The sequence below is a fragment of the Eublepharis macularius genome, chromosome 6, assembly GCF_028583425.1.
Source record: "Eublepharis macularius isolate TG4126 chromosome 6, MPM_Emac_v1.0, whole genome shotgun sequence".
Lineage (NCBI taxonomy): Eukaryota > Metazoa > Chordata > Lepidosauria > Squamata > Eublepharidae > Eublepharis > Eublepharis macularius.
In genome coordinates, this window is record NC_072795.1 from 61,031,481 (window position 1) to 61,048,447 (window position 16,967).

At 41.8% G+C, this 16,967-nt stretch overlaps 1 protein-coding gene across 1 annotated transcript in view; it reads left to right on the plus strand.

The window, feature by feature from the left end:
* Positions 1 to 13,499, plus strand: part of DGKD (diacylglycerol kinase delta) — a 96,899-nt gene extending 83,400 nt beyond the window's left edge. Inside the window, exons 21-30 of the mRNA XM_054982516.1 lie at positions 324 to 431; positions 1,497 to 1,610; positions 1,950 to 2,084; positions 2,268 to 2,419; positions 2,528 to 2,639; positions 2,759 to 2,851; positions 3,950 to 4,069; positions 6,859 to 6,976; positions 8,736 to 8,866; positions 10,133 to 13,499. Coding sequence (XP_054838491.1) covers positions 324 to 431; positions 1,497 to 1,610; positions 1,950 to 2,084; positions 2,268 to 2,419; positions 2,528 to 2,639; positions 2,759 to 2,851; positions 3,950 to 4,069; positions 6,859 to 6,976; positions 8,736 to 8,866; positions 10,133 to 10,222 — 1,173 coding nt within the window. The 3' untranslated portion in view covers positions 10,223 to 13,499. The remainder of the gene's footprint in view (positions 1 to 323; positions 432 to 1,496; positions 1,611 to 1,949; positions 2,085 to 2,267; positions 2,420 to 2,527; positions 2,640 to 2,758; positions 2,852 to 3,949; positions 4,070 to 6,858; positions 6,977 to 8,735; positions 8,867 to 10,132) is intronic.
* The last annotated feature ends 3,468 nt before the right edge of the window (positions 13,500 to 16,967 follow it).

The window sequence follows — 16,967 nt, forward strand, 5'->3', positions numbered from 1 at the left end:
GAAAGTGGAAAAGGACCAGCGCACATTTGGTGGCCCTGAAAGCACTAAAGTCTTTTTGAAGATATTCTCTTACACATAAATTAAGACCTTTTCCCTTTCCTTGTAGTCTCCACATTCCTCACTTTGCTATATCATTAACGTATCTGCTCCATTCTGGCCTGTACCGTGTTTGAGGAAAAGGAGTTTCCTGCAAGAGGATGCAGTATTCAGCCTACTCCGGGCAATTGCTTGGTCTCTCTAGCACTTGACAGGCAGCTGTTAATCTACTGATCTTTTAAATCTAGGATTGCTTATGGTATAAAAATTGTATTTGTATCACATAGTGTGATGGGCGTCCGATCCCTTTGCCTAGCCTTCAAGGAATTGCTGTTCTCAATATCCCCAGCTATGCAGGAGGGACCAACTTCTGGGGAGGCACCAAGGAAGATGATGTGAGTATTTCTGAAAGTTTGTGCATGAATATGGTAGACTTTGTTTCATATGCTCTACTTTGTATGAAAATGTCTGAAGCAAATTCTCATGTGCCTTGAGAGCAAGACAGTTTTTTGAGCCCGTAAGAATATACTGGGATTGATCTTGTTCCACGTGTCCTCACAACTCAGTTTACTCATGCTTATATAACTTACTTGAGCAAAGAATAACTTTCAGAACAGAAGGGCTGCAAGAAGCAGCTGCCATTAGCAAGATGAAAAATGAAGTGGGGTTGTTCACTAAAAAAAACAAAAATACAAGTGGGCTGGTATATTGAAATGTCTACTCATTTTAGTACTAATGTTTTTACACTTCATAGATGCAGTTGCAGAGGTAGCTGTTTGAGTGATTTTCAAGTTGAAAAGATGTGATAAAGAGCTGGAAGGGCCTGAGGAAATGGCAAGGAAGTGAGAGGGTTGGGGAAGCAAGATGCAGGCAAGCTAATCCTGTAGTCCTGCCATAGTGGTAGCTTCTGTGCCAGGTTTACATAGTTGCCATCTTGTATACTTCCAGCATAATAGTAGGAAGCAAAACAGTACCAATAAACAAGCAATAATGTAGACCAAAAAACATTTCTATAGTGTCACTGGCAATTCCTCCACCACCTGCACATCTTAATATTACATTGATAATAGTTTTCCCATGATCCCCTTGCATGAAAGGCACTGTTGTGTTGGCACATGTGCCAACACTAGAGAACCAAGTCCATGCTGCTTGCCACTCAAAAGTTTGCAGTGTATTGGAAGCCTTCATGGTCCATCCCACTCACACAGTCCACAGCCATTTTGAAAACCCATGATGGAGAAAAGTAGGTCAAGGAGTGTGATTTGGAATGGAGAAGCCGTGAGCGGGGAAGAGGCGAAACCCATGCACATGGGCACATTCCTTCTCCACCAATTCTTGTCTCCCCCAATTTTTTTCCTCTAAGATACAGACATCCTGTACACTTTACCATCATTATTGTGATATGAAGAAAATCAACATCCTTGAAGTAGGATTCTTTCCCCCCACCCTTATTTCTCTAGACATTTACAGCTCCATCTTTTGATGACAAGATTCTGGAAGTGGTAGCAGTGTTTGGTAGTATGCAAATGGCTGTCTCGCGTGTAATTAACCTTCAGCATCATCGGATTGCTCAGGTATTTCATTCTTCTACCCGTTTCCCATGTGCTGTTATCTGGTCCTTTTCAAGAAGTATTGAATGTTACATTACATATATGCTGTATGTAAGATCCAAGCCTGATAGGAGCAGTGAATTGCAGTATTAGGCATGGGCTGTTTTCTAAATTTTGCTCAGATATATGCAGAAAATGTGGTTTCACACTCTGACTAACAACAACAGTCAAATTTCTGCTTTTACAGGAGGAAACATGCTGGGGAAACTAGTAATTACTGTGGGTCATAGGAAAATGTTTGGCATGTACAAAACATGTTTGTCTTATGATTTAGGATACATTTAACAGATTAATTTCTCACAGTGCCGGACAGTGAAGATAGCAATCCTGGGAGATGAGGGGGTTCCTGTGCAAGTTGATGGGGAGGCCTGGATCCAACCACCAGGATATATTTGGATTGTGCATAAAAACAGAGCACAGACATTAACCCGCGATAGGGTAAGAGCAACTTTCTTACATAATGAACCTCGCCAGCAAAAGATAACCCTAACAGTGTGGTTCAATAACATGATAGTCATTGCAGACATAGACAGGCATGATTATGTTCATGCATCAAAGATATGTTATACAGCTTCTTAAATGGTTACAGAAGGCATTGAACAGTGGGATTTGTTTTTTCAGGCATTTGAGAACACCCTAAAGTCCTGGGAGGATAAACAAAAATGTGAACTGCCCAGACCTCCCTCTTTCTCGCTGCACCCAGAGACTATATCTGAAGAAGAGTCCACTCAGATCAATCAGTTTTGCCAAGCAGCAGGAGCTCTGATTCACAGGTGGAAGATCATTTTCTTTGTTTTCTGGATTCAAGTGGAGCAAAGGGCACCACAATAAGATAACAATCCAGGAAATTCATCCATTCCCCCCTCCCCTCTTCTCTACAGCATTCGGGAAATAGCTCAGTCATACCAGGATATGGAACAAGAACTTGCTCACGCAGTCAATGCTAGCTCCAAATCTATGGACCAAGTGTATGCCAAATCCAAGTCTGCAGAGGTATTACCTGGCTTTTCTTAGTTTGCTCATCTTGTTACTATTGGTTATACTCTCTGACTTACATATTTGGTAAAGGTCAGCTTAGAATGTCCAGCCCTTATGCATATGTTTTTCCATAGGGCCTGAATTGCAACCTTGTTGTGGAAATGATGAATAATGTTAAAGCCTTGCATAATGAGACAGAACTGCTCCTGGCTGGCAAAATGGCCCTGGTAAGGGATATATAGTTTTTTTAAAAGTGTCTCGTTATTTCTTCTCCTTTTCTCAATCTCACTCCTTATTGAGAAAATAGTTTTCCTGTTTAAGTCCATAACTCAGGTTTGACAGTATTATTAATTATCTCATCCAGTCTTTCAGTATTGTGGTTTCTTGAAGCTGATATAGCTAGTAGTTGAACTATGCTGTCAACTTTGAGGGAATTTCTGGGGATCATTGTTGGTGCCATTAGAAAACCGTGTTTCATAGTTTCAGGTGCAGTGTTTTGCAGTAACGTTCCTTCTAAAACTAATTAACCACATAACTAAAGAATAGCCTCTGTACTTTTCCTGATGTGATTGTGTAAAATTCAAATGTCATTTCACCCTGTACTTCCTGTATTTTGTGGCCCCTTGACTCTGATGTTTGCTTTCATGAAAAATGAGAGCATACTGAGGATCATCACACTGCTTAGTGCCCGCTGACATCTTTCCTGATATTTGCCAAGCGTTTTAGAAAGTGGTGGGGCCAAGGAGCTTTTGCCTAACAAGGGCTTCTGATTGGCCATTGAAGATCTGATTGGCAGATTTTTAAAAAGTTTCTTCAGCAGCAGCTGCCACCTCAGTGCAAGGATATTCACAGTGTGTCTGAACATAAGTTACATATGTGTATGCAAGAAAATAATGAACTATAAATAAGATAAATTTTATACAACTATAAATAACTAATAGATTTTATAAGGCATCCTGCTAAACAGCTTCAACCTGAAATGTTGAAGAGTTTCTATTAGAGTTATGCATGATGATCTCACTCCTTCTGTGGCAGCCATTTTGTCCTTGCACCCACCATCCTGTGTCAGAAATCAAAGATGACCACAGGCTTAAAAAGGTTGGAGACCCGGGCTTCAGTCCATGAGTGCTCATACTGGAATAAAAGTTTGTAAGGTGTCACAAGATCCCTGCTTATTTTTACTTTTAACATTTGCATTTGATTTTAAAAGGAGAACAATTTGCACTTCATTATTTATCCAGAGATGAACTGAACAGGGATTAGGCAAATCTGTTTTCAGCAGTGCATTTCTTAACTGTGCCTGTATGTTTCCATCTCTAATTCAGCAGCTGGATCCTCCGCAAAAAGAACAGCTTCTAGCAGCACTGACAGAAATGGATTTTCATATGAGAAAGTTAGCAGATATTCCTTGGCTATGGCAGCTCATGGAGCCCAGTGATGAAGAGGTAACTTGCAAGAAGAAGAACAGATTCTCTGGAGGGAAAGCCTTTCATCACATTGTATTACTGGGATAATTCAGTAATGTGGAATGGATCAATTTTGGTACTTTTCTCTGACAAAAGTCCCTAAGCTAATTTGAATGAATTTAACTACATTGAACTGCCACGAATTGTTTAGTAAGATAGGAATTTCTCATCAGTCCTCTAGAGTCTTTACCCAACATTTTAAAGATCTCAACTCCCCCCTGCTCCATTTTACAGGTTTCCGGGGGCAACAAGAGGAAGGGGGAGGGAGGCAGTTGTTCCAGGCAATTGGGATACGATCAAACATTAGGAGGAGATCTAATTGTCTGCCCATTCACAATAATTCTCTCATAGCCCATAGCTTTCTGACCATGGACAAAGAGGGTAAAAAGCAGGCTTGGCTGCAGCTTGACTCCATTTCAGGGCAAGATTTTTTTGGAGTGCTGGTGGTGTGCCTCTGACTGCTCTGGTGTGGCACCTTGGATTACTTCTGCTGCCTGCTTGCCAGGGAAGACCCCCTACCTCTTCTTGTTTTGTGCCAGGACTGAAGTGGTCTCTCTCTCTCCTGATTTATTTTAGTATTTTAAATTATTATAACTGCTTTGCATTTTAATTTTTAAAGGATTCCCGCTTTGGCCATTGGACCCCAACTATGGTTTCCAGCTGATCAGAACAGAGATCGTGGCACCAGAAGGACCAAACACAGGGATCCTAACATAGCCATCCCTTATTGAGAGCCTACTCTCTCAGACATGTGAAGGGGCAGCCCTAAGGAGAAGTCACAGATGAGGGAGGAGGTGGGGCAAGAAGCAGTGTGGAGCAGTCTTATCTACTCAGAAACAGACAGGGAAAGACTTGTAGAATACCCCAGACTTTATTGAACAACTAATCATGAAGAGGTCCGATGGTTAGGGTTGCTTCCTCCCTCTAACCAGTATAGCACCTGTACCTTTGCGCCCAGGGGCCAGGTGAATACAGACTGAGCCATTCCTGGCATGGCATGCATCTGTATGAGGCAGACTTGCTTGTCAGGAAGCTAGGAGCTTCTGCTCTGGAAGCCAGGTTGGAACCAATGACTGAGTACAGTGGCAGGAATGGCAATGGTCATGCTACCAGTTCTCTCTATTGAATCATCCCCTGCATAGATGCAAGATAGAAATAAGCTATTAAAGGGCACCTAAACACCTACCATAAGATACAAGATCTTCCATGGAAAACAATTGTGTGCTATTCCTTAATTTAATAATGAAAGTGCACATTATATACATATATAATATCACAATACATCCAATAAATATTTGTAATAAATATCAATAAAAATGCTCACATCCTCTGATTATTCAAGTCCGAATTCACTATTTCTATGGACCATTCAAGCTCTTTATCTCTCAACATCAAAGTGCTTCAAAGTGCTGTGAAAAAACAGCAAGAAACCTGTTCCAATATTATTAATATATTATATTGCTTCAGATTCAGAGGTAAGCCCAGTAACAGGTGAGTGGTGATGTCCTTACTTCCCTTATATTTAGGCTTGTCTTTGCAGATTCCTCACTAATATTCTTATCAACGGTTGCACTGACCAACTGATCTGCAAAGAGTGTATCTCTACAACCAGGTCAGTGTCTGAATGTATGACTGAATGTATGACATTCACTATGTGAGACACTGTAAGAAAAAATACAGACTACAGTGTTGATAATGCTTGTGTATCCATGACATCCTTGAGAAGGGAGAAAGGACACTGAAACTAGATTGGAGCTAGCAGTCTGTTGGACAGTCATGGACACCTAATTCTGGACTTACTCATGCAACGGTTGGGAACGCTGGTTGTAGAGATACGCTCCTTGCAGATCAGTAGGTCAGTCCGGCCATTGACAAGAATACCAGTCAGGAATCTGTAAAGACAAGCCTAAATATAAGGGAAGTAAGGACATCACCACTTACCTGCTACTGGACTTACCTCTGAATCCAGAGCAATATAATTTATTAATATATTCTCTTTGGTGTTCTCTGTGTTGTTTGAGGGGGATGTTAGTGGAGTTTTGAGGTGACCCTGCTGGTTTTGAAAAAACGAATTGTTGTAAGGGAAATTTCTTGTTAGGTTTTAATAACAGTTAGCTGTAGGTGAGGGTTTAGGTATTTAGAAAACACAAATTTCATCTTAGGGTTCAGTAAGTGTTCTCCAAACAAAAAATAGGCTTTTATTGGGCTTCTAAATTAAAAGAATCTAGGAAGCGTTTTTTTAAAAAGTTGGTCCATTAGTTTACTTTTTAAAAGATTGTTTAGCTGACCTCTCAGCTTCTAAATAGTTGAAGCCAGGTGGTTTATGCTGATCTTTTCATCTTCCAAAAATTGTAGTCAGGTTTTCAGAAAGATTTAGGGATTAGCTTAATTTTGGAAAAAGAATTAGATTTTGCTTGTAGGCTAGGAAAAATAAAATACAATAAATCATGGTATTTAAGAGTTTCATACTTCCATCTTGGGTTAGTTACAAAAATCTTAGCCAGCTTTTAGGCTAGAAAGTTAGAACCAGATTTTTTTTAAAAAAAATTCAATTGAGCAAGCCTGGGTATAGTTTTACAAACACAAAAAAATGGTGTATTGGTGAACCTGAATAACCTGGACTACTGATATTTATGCCCTTTCTAAATCTGAAAAAATAACAATTTTTTTCAGGTGCACACCCCTACTTGTAATGAAAATATTGTTGTGCTGGCTGGAGATCTACAAATTACCTGAATTGTGACACCTGATTTTTTCCCCCCCTGCAGAACCAGATGTTAGACTATTCAAAACGCAGCCGAAGTGGCAAGTTTCGTCTGGTAACAAAGTTTAAAAAGGAAAAGAACAATAAGAACAAAGAGACTCGTGGCAGTCTGGGATTGCCGGGTACCACCTCTCTGCGTATTTCCCCTTTGCCCTCCTTTCCTATGCATACGCACATGTGCACATGTGTGCTACCTTTTGCACAAAAACATCTCTCCACTTCCATGACTGTCATCCGCTTCTTCCCTCACTCTCTTCTGAGTTTGCTCTTTTTCATTTATGTTGACAGGTACCTGACATTCCCGTAGCAGAATAACATTTTCTGGGATGTCTCCTGAAGCTATATAATAGCACCATACTGAGTGGCTACTTCCAAACCTAAAAACCGATTGCACCTTCCAAGGAGGCCTTCAGCGAATTTTTAGGGACATGTTAAGGTTCACCCAAAATCTCATTTAGAGACTGAAAAAAGTTTAGAAATCAAAGGAACTGTAGGGCCCATCCTCATAACTCCAGTTCTCCCACTGCTAATGCTCCCCAATTTGATTAATGATTTTCTCTCATTGATTCATTTCCAAGCTTTAATCAAGTCTCATGCATAATTATATGGGGATTCTGTATCATTCCTGGTGCATTCTGAGCTTTAATTCTGTTGGTTAATATGATAAAATTAGCCCTTGAAATCATCAGTTCAAATGATATCAGGACATTTTCTTTGTAACTGGCTTATATTTCTTCTTATGAAGACTTTCTGTCTCTGAAAGACCTTTTTGTTCTTTGGTGCTAATGGTATCATCCTCTGCACCCCTGATTTTTTTTGTCACATCTTTTTTCTCTGCTCTGTAGAGGTGTATTATACTTTCTCTTATTTAGAGACCAGCGGAGAGGCTTTATGGATGTGTGTTTTTGTGGTCAACCCTTCCCTTGTGTGCCTAGAAAATACTTATTTCTTGAATGAATGCTAATAAGTTTGTTGACACAGAACATTTACATTAAGACATTGTTCACAATACAAGGAAGTGAAGAGAGTATAAACTTTTCTCCACTTATGGGGAGGGCCATAGAAACACACAATGCCTCAGGATGATTGGGGTAAAGGCATTTTCCACCAGTGATCCTCCCCTTTTTCCTTAGAACTTTTTTCACACAGTAAGACTGGAACATTTGGGGATTTGTGTACTTCCCCCCAGGCCTCTTTCATTGCATGTAACAGATTATACGTGGATGACCACGTTTATTGGAACGTGGAGTTTTCCTGACCTTGTAATTCTGTGGTATTTTCAGGTATTATTTTCTATGTGTTAGGGAGGGGGAGGGGTAAGAAAGAAGTCACACAAGCCTGAGGTTTATTCCCAGTCTCACTACATGTAGAGATTCCAAGGTGTGCATATATTTACCTTAACTGGACCATAAATACAGAGTACACATTTTTTAAAAAGTATGAAATTGCATTGTGCTAGTATACGTTGTTTTGTGACAGAGTACAATGAAGCGTAATAGACATCCACTTTGGCTGGATTCTCTTGCTAGTATCTATTTTTTTCTTGCATACATTAAATCAAATTTTTAAAATTGCTTCTTGAATGCTGTAGTGAACATCCAGTGGTCCAAACTAACTCAGCAGTGTTGTATTTGGTCATGAGTAAAAAAACCCCCAACTTCCAGTACACTTGGCCTCTATTTAAGAGCATATCTCTTCCCTTTTCTTGCTTTGGAATTTTTTTGCTGCACATAACACTTTGTCTACTATGAGACTGTGGTACTGTTTTCCATTCTCTTCACGTACTGCTCTGGCTTGCTTTTGCTGGTGATTGCCTTTTCTCACTGTCTTTCCTCTGGGCTTTGGGTACTCAACACACTCCTGCTTTTCCATCTCTGACAGTTCATCTCTGGGGAACGGAGGAGGTTGCGGCCTGGCTTGAGCATCTCAGTCTTTGTGAGTATAAGGATATCTTCATCCGGCATGACGTCCGGGGCTCTGAGCTCCTGCATCTCGAACGGAGAGACCTCAAGGTACTTTCATGAGCAACTCATCAAGAGTAGCCATTTGCATTTGCATGGCCATTTGTGCTGACTATGCTTGGAGCTGGTCTGCATACTCTCCGTTCTAGGTGGCTTTAGACAGAGTAGTATTTTACAGGCATGGGTTAGCTTAGAGACAAGGTTCTTGGCCGAGCACCCAAATCTTTTAAAATTTACCACTCAAGTTTTAGATCAAGTCTGTGATTCACCACTGTCTTCTAGAATGTTTTTAACTTCTGAATGCTGTTTCTTGAAAGACTGCACGAGCCTATTATTTTCCAATCACTTTTTATAAAGTATAAATTTCTGTTAAATTGAATTGAGAGAGTAGCTGCTGTTGGTAAAGTAGATAATTGAGGAAACAGGACACTGCAAATAGCACATATTCTAACTTCATTTTGCCTGTACAAACTATAAGGCAATTTATTGCTGGCTGTATGCAGTTGCTCAACCAAGCAATATCGGACGATTCAGGCAACAATTCAGTGCAATTCCCAGTGTGATCATTGTTTTGTATGACTTTAGGAGTCTGTATCCTAGTCTGAACAAGCTTCGGCAGCAGAAAGTACAGATGCAGCTTTGAGGAATACAAAACTGGATCTGATAAAATATGAAAATGGTCCCAGGCTTAACAGGTTTCTTCCGTTAAAAATATCTTGGAGGAAGGTGGAGGCTGGGAAAGGCCTTTCTGCTGCCTGTCAGAATACTGAGCTAGATGGACTGAGTGTTTGATTTGTATGTTCCAGTGTTCTGTTAAGTTTTTATTTGGCATTACCATTGATGTGTTGTTGAAGCTTTATGTGAAGTCTGTTCTGGTATTAAATGAGAACTGTGTTAGTAACTAGAGAGAAATTTTCTGATTTTTGCAGGTGTCTTCAAATTGCATGTTTCCTCAGCTTGTGTATGTGGTATATGAGAAACAGAGTAGGCTTTTTTAGTGTGTGTTTGTGTGTAATATTTATCATTTCTGGTTCTCTTGTTTGGTAGTGCTATCTTGGTTCTTCGGCTCTAAACAAATCTTCCTGGCTTATAGTTGGATTGAATTTCTGTTAGTTTGTATTGACAACTTGCTTATTGATTAGAATCTAATGATTTATTACCTTTTCAAGTGCTGTGGCCCTAGTGTTTGGCTATTGAAATGTTCCATTTGTTCCATTTTTATTTTTTTTCAACTTCCATTTTTTGTTTTCTGATAAGTGAGCTAAGTAGTCTGCGGTTAGTAGGCTGACCTCAGATTATTTTTTGTTTATTTTTCAGGATCTCGGAGTGACCAAAGTGGGCCATATGAAGAGGATATTACATGGGATCAAGGAACTGAGCAGGAATATTCCTGTCAGCGAGGCTTAACTTCTGTCTTCAGGGCCTGTATCTACCATTCCCGCTGATGTCTACAAAACTGACACCTCAAGAAGCAGATTTTCTCATCATTGTCTCTGTGGACCTGCTAAACACTCACCAGTGTTCAGAGCTCATATCTAACTTATCATGGTGCTTCCTTTCTGTTGTGAGGTACAGCACTATCCGATCAAGTGGCACCTTGCATTCCAAAACCAGTGTTACTTTTGCCATCATGAGCCACCTCTTCCCCACCTTTACATTGGAATGGGGACTCTACATGCATGCTAGGCTCCTTCCAGCCAGTTCCAATAAAACAGCCTGTAGATCAGCATATGTTGTGCACAAGTGAACGTCCCAGCCAGCCACAGAAGCCAATATTTTAACTTATCCTATTTTCTGAGTATTGCACCAAATATTGAGAGATGAAACACCTGTTCATAACACACGCATACAAGACTATAGAAATGGGCTATTGAGGTGAAAAGGAGTAGGGGGCAGTATAAAAAAGTAAATTCAATAAATGGTGTATATATACAGTTTTTGTTCAAACCACCAAATTGATTAGATATTAGGAACTGATTCTTCTCAGTTAGTGTCCTTTCCATGGGACAGAGAGATAAGTCCAGAGTCTTCTCCTCCCCCCCCCACTCCAAGGATATGACTTTATCACTAAATCTAAAGCTGTATCGTCTTCTATCTTGTAGATCCCAAAGGAATGGGACTGCACTTTGTTCTGGAGCCTTGCACCAAATGCTTAGAACATCAAGTGCCTAAAAGTATTGAAACATCCCAGAAGTGCATCCAGGGCGGAAGAATGAGCTTATTCCTGTTGACATTAGGTTGTTCAGTGATTCAGTGATAGCCTCTGATTCTAACAAATTAAAAAAAATGAATAGCATTGGTATTTATGGAAATACTTCTGTAGGAGGACCTACTGTTGAAGCTTGGGTCCTTCTGTGTGTAGGTTCAGGCAGAGTATAATATTTATTTTCTTTTCATGATAGTTTCTCAAATTTTATCAAGCCAGCACATCATTGTTTGAGATCTACACACTTTTTTCTCTGTTTTAGGAGGACCTCTGCCAAATTCTCTATTAGTATTAACTTGCCTGAATTCTTCAAAATGTGTCCTAATTATAAATTACCCTTTGGCTTTGAATCTAGTCTCGTTTCCTGCTGACGCTTCTTTTACAACAAAGGATGACACAGTCTTGTTAAGAAAAACAGTAGTTGAATCTGTAATATAAATTGCTATTTGTAGACTAAAAAAACAACAACACCCTTCTTTAAACCTGAGCCCTGGCTCTGTTCAGTTATCACTGTGTGTAGATATATTTAGCCTTAATGGTACAGATTACTTACATTATTTTGAATTCCCCATACATAGTGGAGAATTGTGAATTTCAAAGCACATGCTGTTAAACTAGGTTGCTTGCCCTCCATGTGTTCATTATTAGGATACTAACAAAAGTCTGTGCAACACTTGACAATAGACCATCATAATGAGAAGGTAGTAAAGATTATTCCTGCACTTTATTATTAGTGATAACCATAAAACAACCTCTCCCATTTCCTGGTGAACACCTCAGGGAAAAAAATCACTGTGTAATAACTTTGGAGAAAGATGCGGGGTGGGGGGAGTATTTCTAGACCTTTAATTGTGGAAGTATTTCAGGGCATGCTCTTGTGCATCTCCCAAAAATCTCATGTGGAATTGATCATTTTTCTCCTTGATGGGTTTTGCCCCAAGCTTAGCTTTACTCTTTTTTTCTCTGTCTTGCAATGAGGGGCCATCATCATCTGATAATATCTGCTGTTTACTATGAGTTCTAAATTGCGCAATGAGAAGTCCTCATATAAGGAACTCCCTAAACCTGTATCCTCCCTGGAACACATTCCAACATACTGCTTTTTAAAGATCACTTGACATCTTGGGCCTCCCATTAGAAAGTGTTCCTTCTCTTTGTTGACCTAGAAAGTGAGTTGAACAACTTTGGATTTATAACAAGTGCTAATTTAGTCCTAAGGCATATCCTAAGCATATTATGTGCTACTGGGAGCAAGATAGTCTATTTTGTGGAACATGTATACTGTAAAAAAGATGCAAGTACTACAGTGTGGCAAAGTGAACATCTAACTAACTGCCATAGAGTTGTGTGTCTGGAATGTAGTAATGTCATTGGAACATGCCTGCTGCTAAGTAAAGGTCATTAAAATGATGTGGGGAAAGGCACACAATTAACTCTGCCCTGGCAAGCTATACATTGCACCTTGGGGACTTCAGAATTTCAAGCATATCTTTTATGATGGGACTTAATGTATGGTATAATTCTATCTCCTGGACACCAATCGTTTTATAGCTTCGAAATATATTTTGAATTGGAAGAGAACCGTGTTCTTTTGGGGAGAAAGTAAAACAATTTTGGATGTCTTGTGCCCTTTCTATTTGGCAGTACACTGGAATATTACCTGCTAATACCTGCTATATTGGGTCCATTGCATTCCTTGGGGGTGTAGTAAAAGAAGAAATTTACCCAAGAAAGTGCTAATCCTAAACAACTTTAGAAAGATGGAATAACGTGTAGCATGTGTTTCTTAAGTTGCCTTTAGTTCCCACCAATATCCACCTTCAGTTCAATGCAGCTAATAAAACACATACATGAACGTGCCATGCAATTTTATGCATGTTTACTTGGAAGTAAGTTCCACTGAATTCATTGAGTCTTAATCCCAAGTAAGAATGCTCGAATTGCAGCCAAAGTTATTTATTACATTTCATTCTAGTATATATATTCACCTTGTTAGTCCGTGGATGCTCAAGACATAAAAATGCCACTAGCTCTTGCATCTCTAATAGGAACTGTAAAGAGGCATTGTACCTGTATCTTGAAAAGCTCTGACCATGTATATCATACTAAAATTGTTTGAGTATTATTTAAAAATTAATATAGTATGAGTGGTAATTGAAAGACTGTTTACACAAAGCTCCTTGTATTTTAACGGATGTGTGATGTAGAAAAAAAAAGTCAGAATTTGTTTTTATAAGTAATTTGATGTCTGTATAGTTGCCCGTCAATGACTGTTCCTCAGGGGTGTTGTAACCATTCTGGTGATCTGTCAAAAGCATAGGGAAGAATTTCAATCCTGTACAGTCTAGGGAAGAAGGTTTTGTGCCTTAAGAATGGGGCCTGCTATTTATTATTTTAATTTATACAATGATAACTGTGGAAACACCTTATATGTACATATTTTGCAACTGGTGTAAATACATTTTTCTTGTATATAAAGAAAAACTGTTTCTGAGTTTCTGTAAAGAATTGATCTGTTGCTGCATTTATCGAGGAGAAAGTAGTAATACATGTCAGCATATCTGAAGAAGGGAGCTTTGACTCTCAGAAGCTTATACTCTGAAAATCTTGTTGATCTCTAAGATGCTACTGGACACCAATCCTGCGGTTCTACTGCAGACCAAGAGGTCTGCCCCCCTGGAACGAATGTGTATCAGTCAGAGTGAGACCAGTGCTGATCTTCCTAAATAGTGAAAGAGATACTGGCTTGGATCTCGCCTAGAATTTGTGTGGTTGCAAGAAGGGAATCAATCTCCCCCTTTTGGAGACCTCTGACACACACACCCATTCCAGGGGACCTCAGTCCTCCTGGAGGTGTGTATGGGGGGCATTCTGGGCTGCCGCAGGAGGGCAGAATTGGCAAACATACCCCCCCAAAAAACCCATGGGAATTCTAGACAGTATCCAAGCCATTGTCTGTGTTTGGTGGTACAGTAGTGGTTCCTCCAGCTGGTTCTGCTCACTGGCAGGGTAGTAATATATATTTAAACCTTTATTGTAGTCCTATGTGGAAAGAAGCTTTAAAACTATTTTTGATAGTGACATTTATGTATAATGTCATTGGGAAAGCAGGTGGAAAACTTGAAGGCATGAGCCTTGGTATGTTACAAGAATTCAGTTTAGCTTGCAGTTCAGGTACCTCTGGATCTTCCATGTCATCAGTGCCACTTAGCGATTGTATTTGCAGCTTTTCTCCCATATCCTTCTAAACAGCAGTCTTCATTGTCTCCCTGCCTGGTAGGAAGAAAGGTATCCTTTTACTATCTGTTTTTACAAATGCCACAGCTTCAAAGGTGGATGAAACTTAAGAGAGGGGGGGAAACATTATTGCAGGACGGTGAATGAATTGGCCATCTTTAGAGTCCATGGATAAGGCACACACTCTATGTTTTCTCATGTTTTCTCACTACTCTAATGCTTTGTAACAGGGACGTTGAGGCATACAGAGATCTCAAGCAATAGTAGAGAGTTATTTCCAAGATTTGTCCTTGCAGAGAATAAGGATATTAGCAGTAGTATGCACATGCACACGCAAAATGACAACTAGTTTACCCCCTTCATTTGTTAAGAGATTGAGGCCAGTATGAGATAAATAAATGAATTAAAAATAAAATATGTATAATATATAAGTTAAGAAATTTTAGTTGCAAGATTGTTCCTCCTTAAACTTTTAATTTCCTTCATTCACTCCATCTAGGAGCACTGCTAGTTCTGTGATGGTAGTTGTTCAAGCAGAGCCCTATTTTTCCTCTACTGAGGGGAAGAACAAGAGGAAATGGAACTGACTCGGTTTCCTAAGAGAGACATACCTAAACCTTCATGCAGCAGAGAGTTAGGAGGTTTGCCTGACTTTACCACTCTAATGACGACATAGCTGCCTTCTTCATGTTCTGGACTCCTTTAGTTTCAACACTGATTGGAGCAGGGGTCATTTCATAGAAAAAGAGCTGGAGGAATTCATTAGCATAACTCATTAGCATATGCCATTAGTCCTGAACCCTGGGGAGTAGCTCTTTCTCGTGCTCGAGCTCCTTGGGCAGGAACTGGCTGAGTCCGTGGATCATGGGGATGACCTGACCCAAGCTGGCCTCGTACAAGCACAAGAGCTCGGTGGCCTCCTTAAAGGGTTTCAGCATCTGGGACATCTGGGCAAGGACTCTCCATTCCATGGAGCTGTGGCTCAGCTCCTCTCCCCTCCTCAGAACGTCCATTGTTGACAGGATGTCTTGCAGCGGGCCCTTCTGCTCCACCAGATGACACATCATATCGTAGGTGGAGTTCCAGCGGGTGGGCAGGTCTTGAAAGAGTTGGTGCTTGGGGTCCCCCCCTCCTCCTGCCTCTGGAACAGCTCGCGGGAAGAGTTGATGCTGCAGAAGTGGGAAGCAATGTGGTGGCTGTCCAGCAGATTGCGCGTCCACAAGGTTCCCTTGCCCTAGCTGTCCCTTGGCTTGCTCCTCAGCCTGAGCACGTCCCTCGTTACCAGGTGCTGCTTGTGCGCCATGCACACCAGGCCCAGGAGGGATGCCTCTTTCAGGGCTGCCAACATGTTGCTTCCCACATCCGTCACCATGAAGCCACGGACAAATCCTTCCCCCCTGGCTGTCCACTCCCTCAGTGCCGCCTTTACGGTGGTGGTGATGTTCTTCCCAGTATGGACCTCGTCCATCCCATAGGCCTGGAGAAGAACTACCCTGTAGCCCAGTGTCAAGCATGGCACCTTTTCCCAGGTGCCAGTTCTTGGCCTGGGGCGACAGAGGTCCTCTGGTTGCCACCAGTGGGCAGTAATGGCTAGGTGGCCGTGACAGCAGCTGCTCCAGAGGTCGGCCGTGAATTGTACAGTACAGCCTTCGGCATCCGACAGCGCCCTGAGCACCATGTCTCGCACAGACTGGTAGAGGGCAGGCAGGACTCGACGCCCAATGGTGTGCTGTGATGGCATGGAAAACCATGGGGCAAAGTGCTGAAGCAGCCTTTGGAAGCCCATGCCCTCCATGACGGATATGGGGAATCCTTGCAGGGCAATTGTCTCTGCCACCACACGAATGCCCACCTCCTGAGTCCTTTTCAGTGGCACTACACTCGACCCCGATGGAACAGCCTCCCCAAGGGCGGCCTGCCTGACCGTTCCACTACCACCACCAGCACCCTCGGGGCAAGGCTTCTTGCTTGGGTTGGATTCCGGTGACCCTCCCACTGATCCTGGCTCAGAGGAGCTCTTAGCCTTCTTTCTCCCCCCGCCGGATGTTTCGTTGGCCAAGGACGAAGACCACATGCTCAGGTGGCATGTCTTCATGTGCCTGGTCAGGACCGTTGAAGACAGGTGCTTCGGGTCATTGCCCCTGTGCACCAAGGCATCACAGACACGGCACCACACCGCACCACACGGGGGTCATTTGGAAGTGCCCAAAAGTGCCTCCATACGGAGAGTTTGAAACGTGGCCCACTAACTGTTCCAGGGGAAGGAGGATGAACTGCGGCCGCACTGGCCGCACTGCGGAGCTGGCACCAGAAGATGGACTGAGGGGTGGACTGCAGGCAGAGACAGCACTGGGAGTTTGGGATGGGGACGGGATGGATGTTTCATCGAACCCCAACCATTCCTCCATGGATCTCTCACCCTCCTCCTCAAACAGTTTAAAGAGTTCCTCTTCCCCTGGTGGCAAGAGCTCTTTGGCCTCCTCCACAGCCCCCACAGGTAATTTTTGGGGAGCGGGAGTCTCTGCCGCCCCAGAACCCTGCCCAGTACTGCTTGCCACGGGGCAACTGGGACAATCTTTGCACTTCCCCCCATGACCACCCTTGGCCCCCGCCCGAAGCCTCATTGTGCCAGCAAACAAGAATTACGGAGGAAAGAAAAGGAGAAAACACTGTGATCCCTCAGCCGAGGTGCCCACTGAGCTTGGCCCC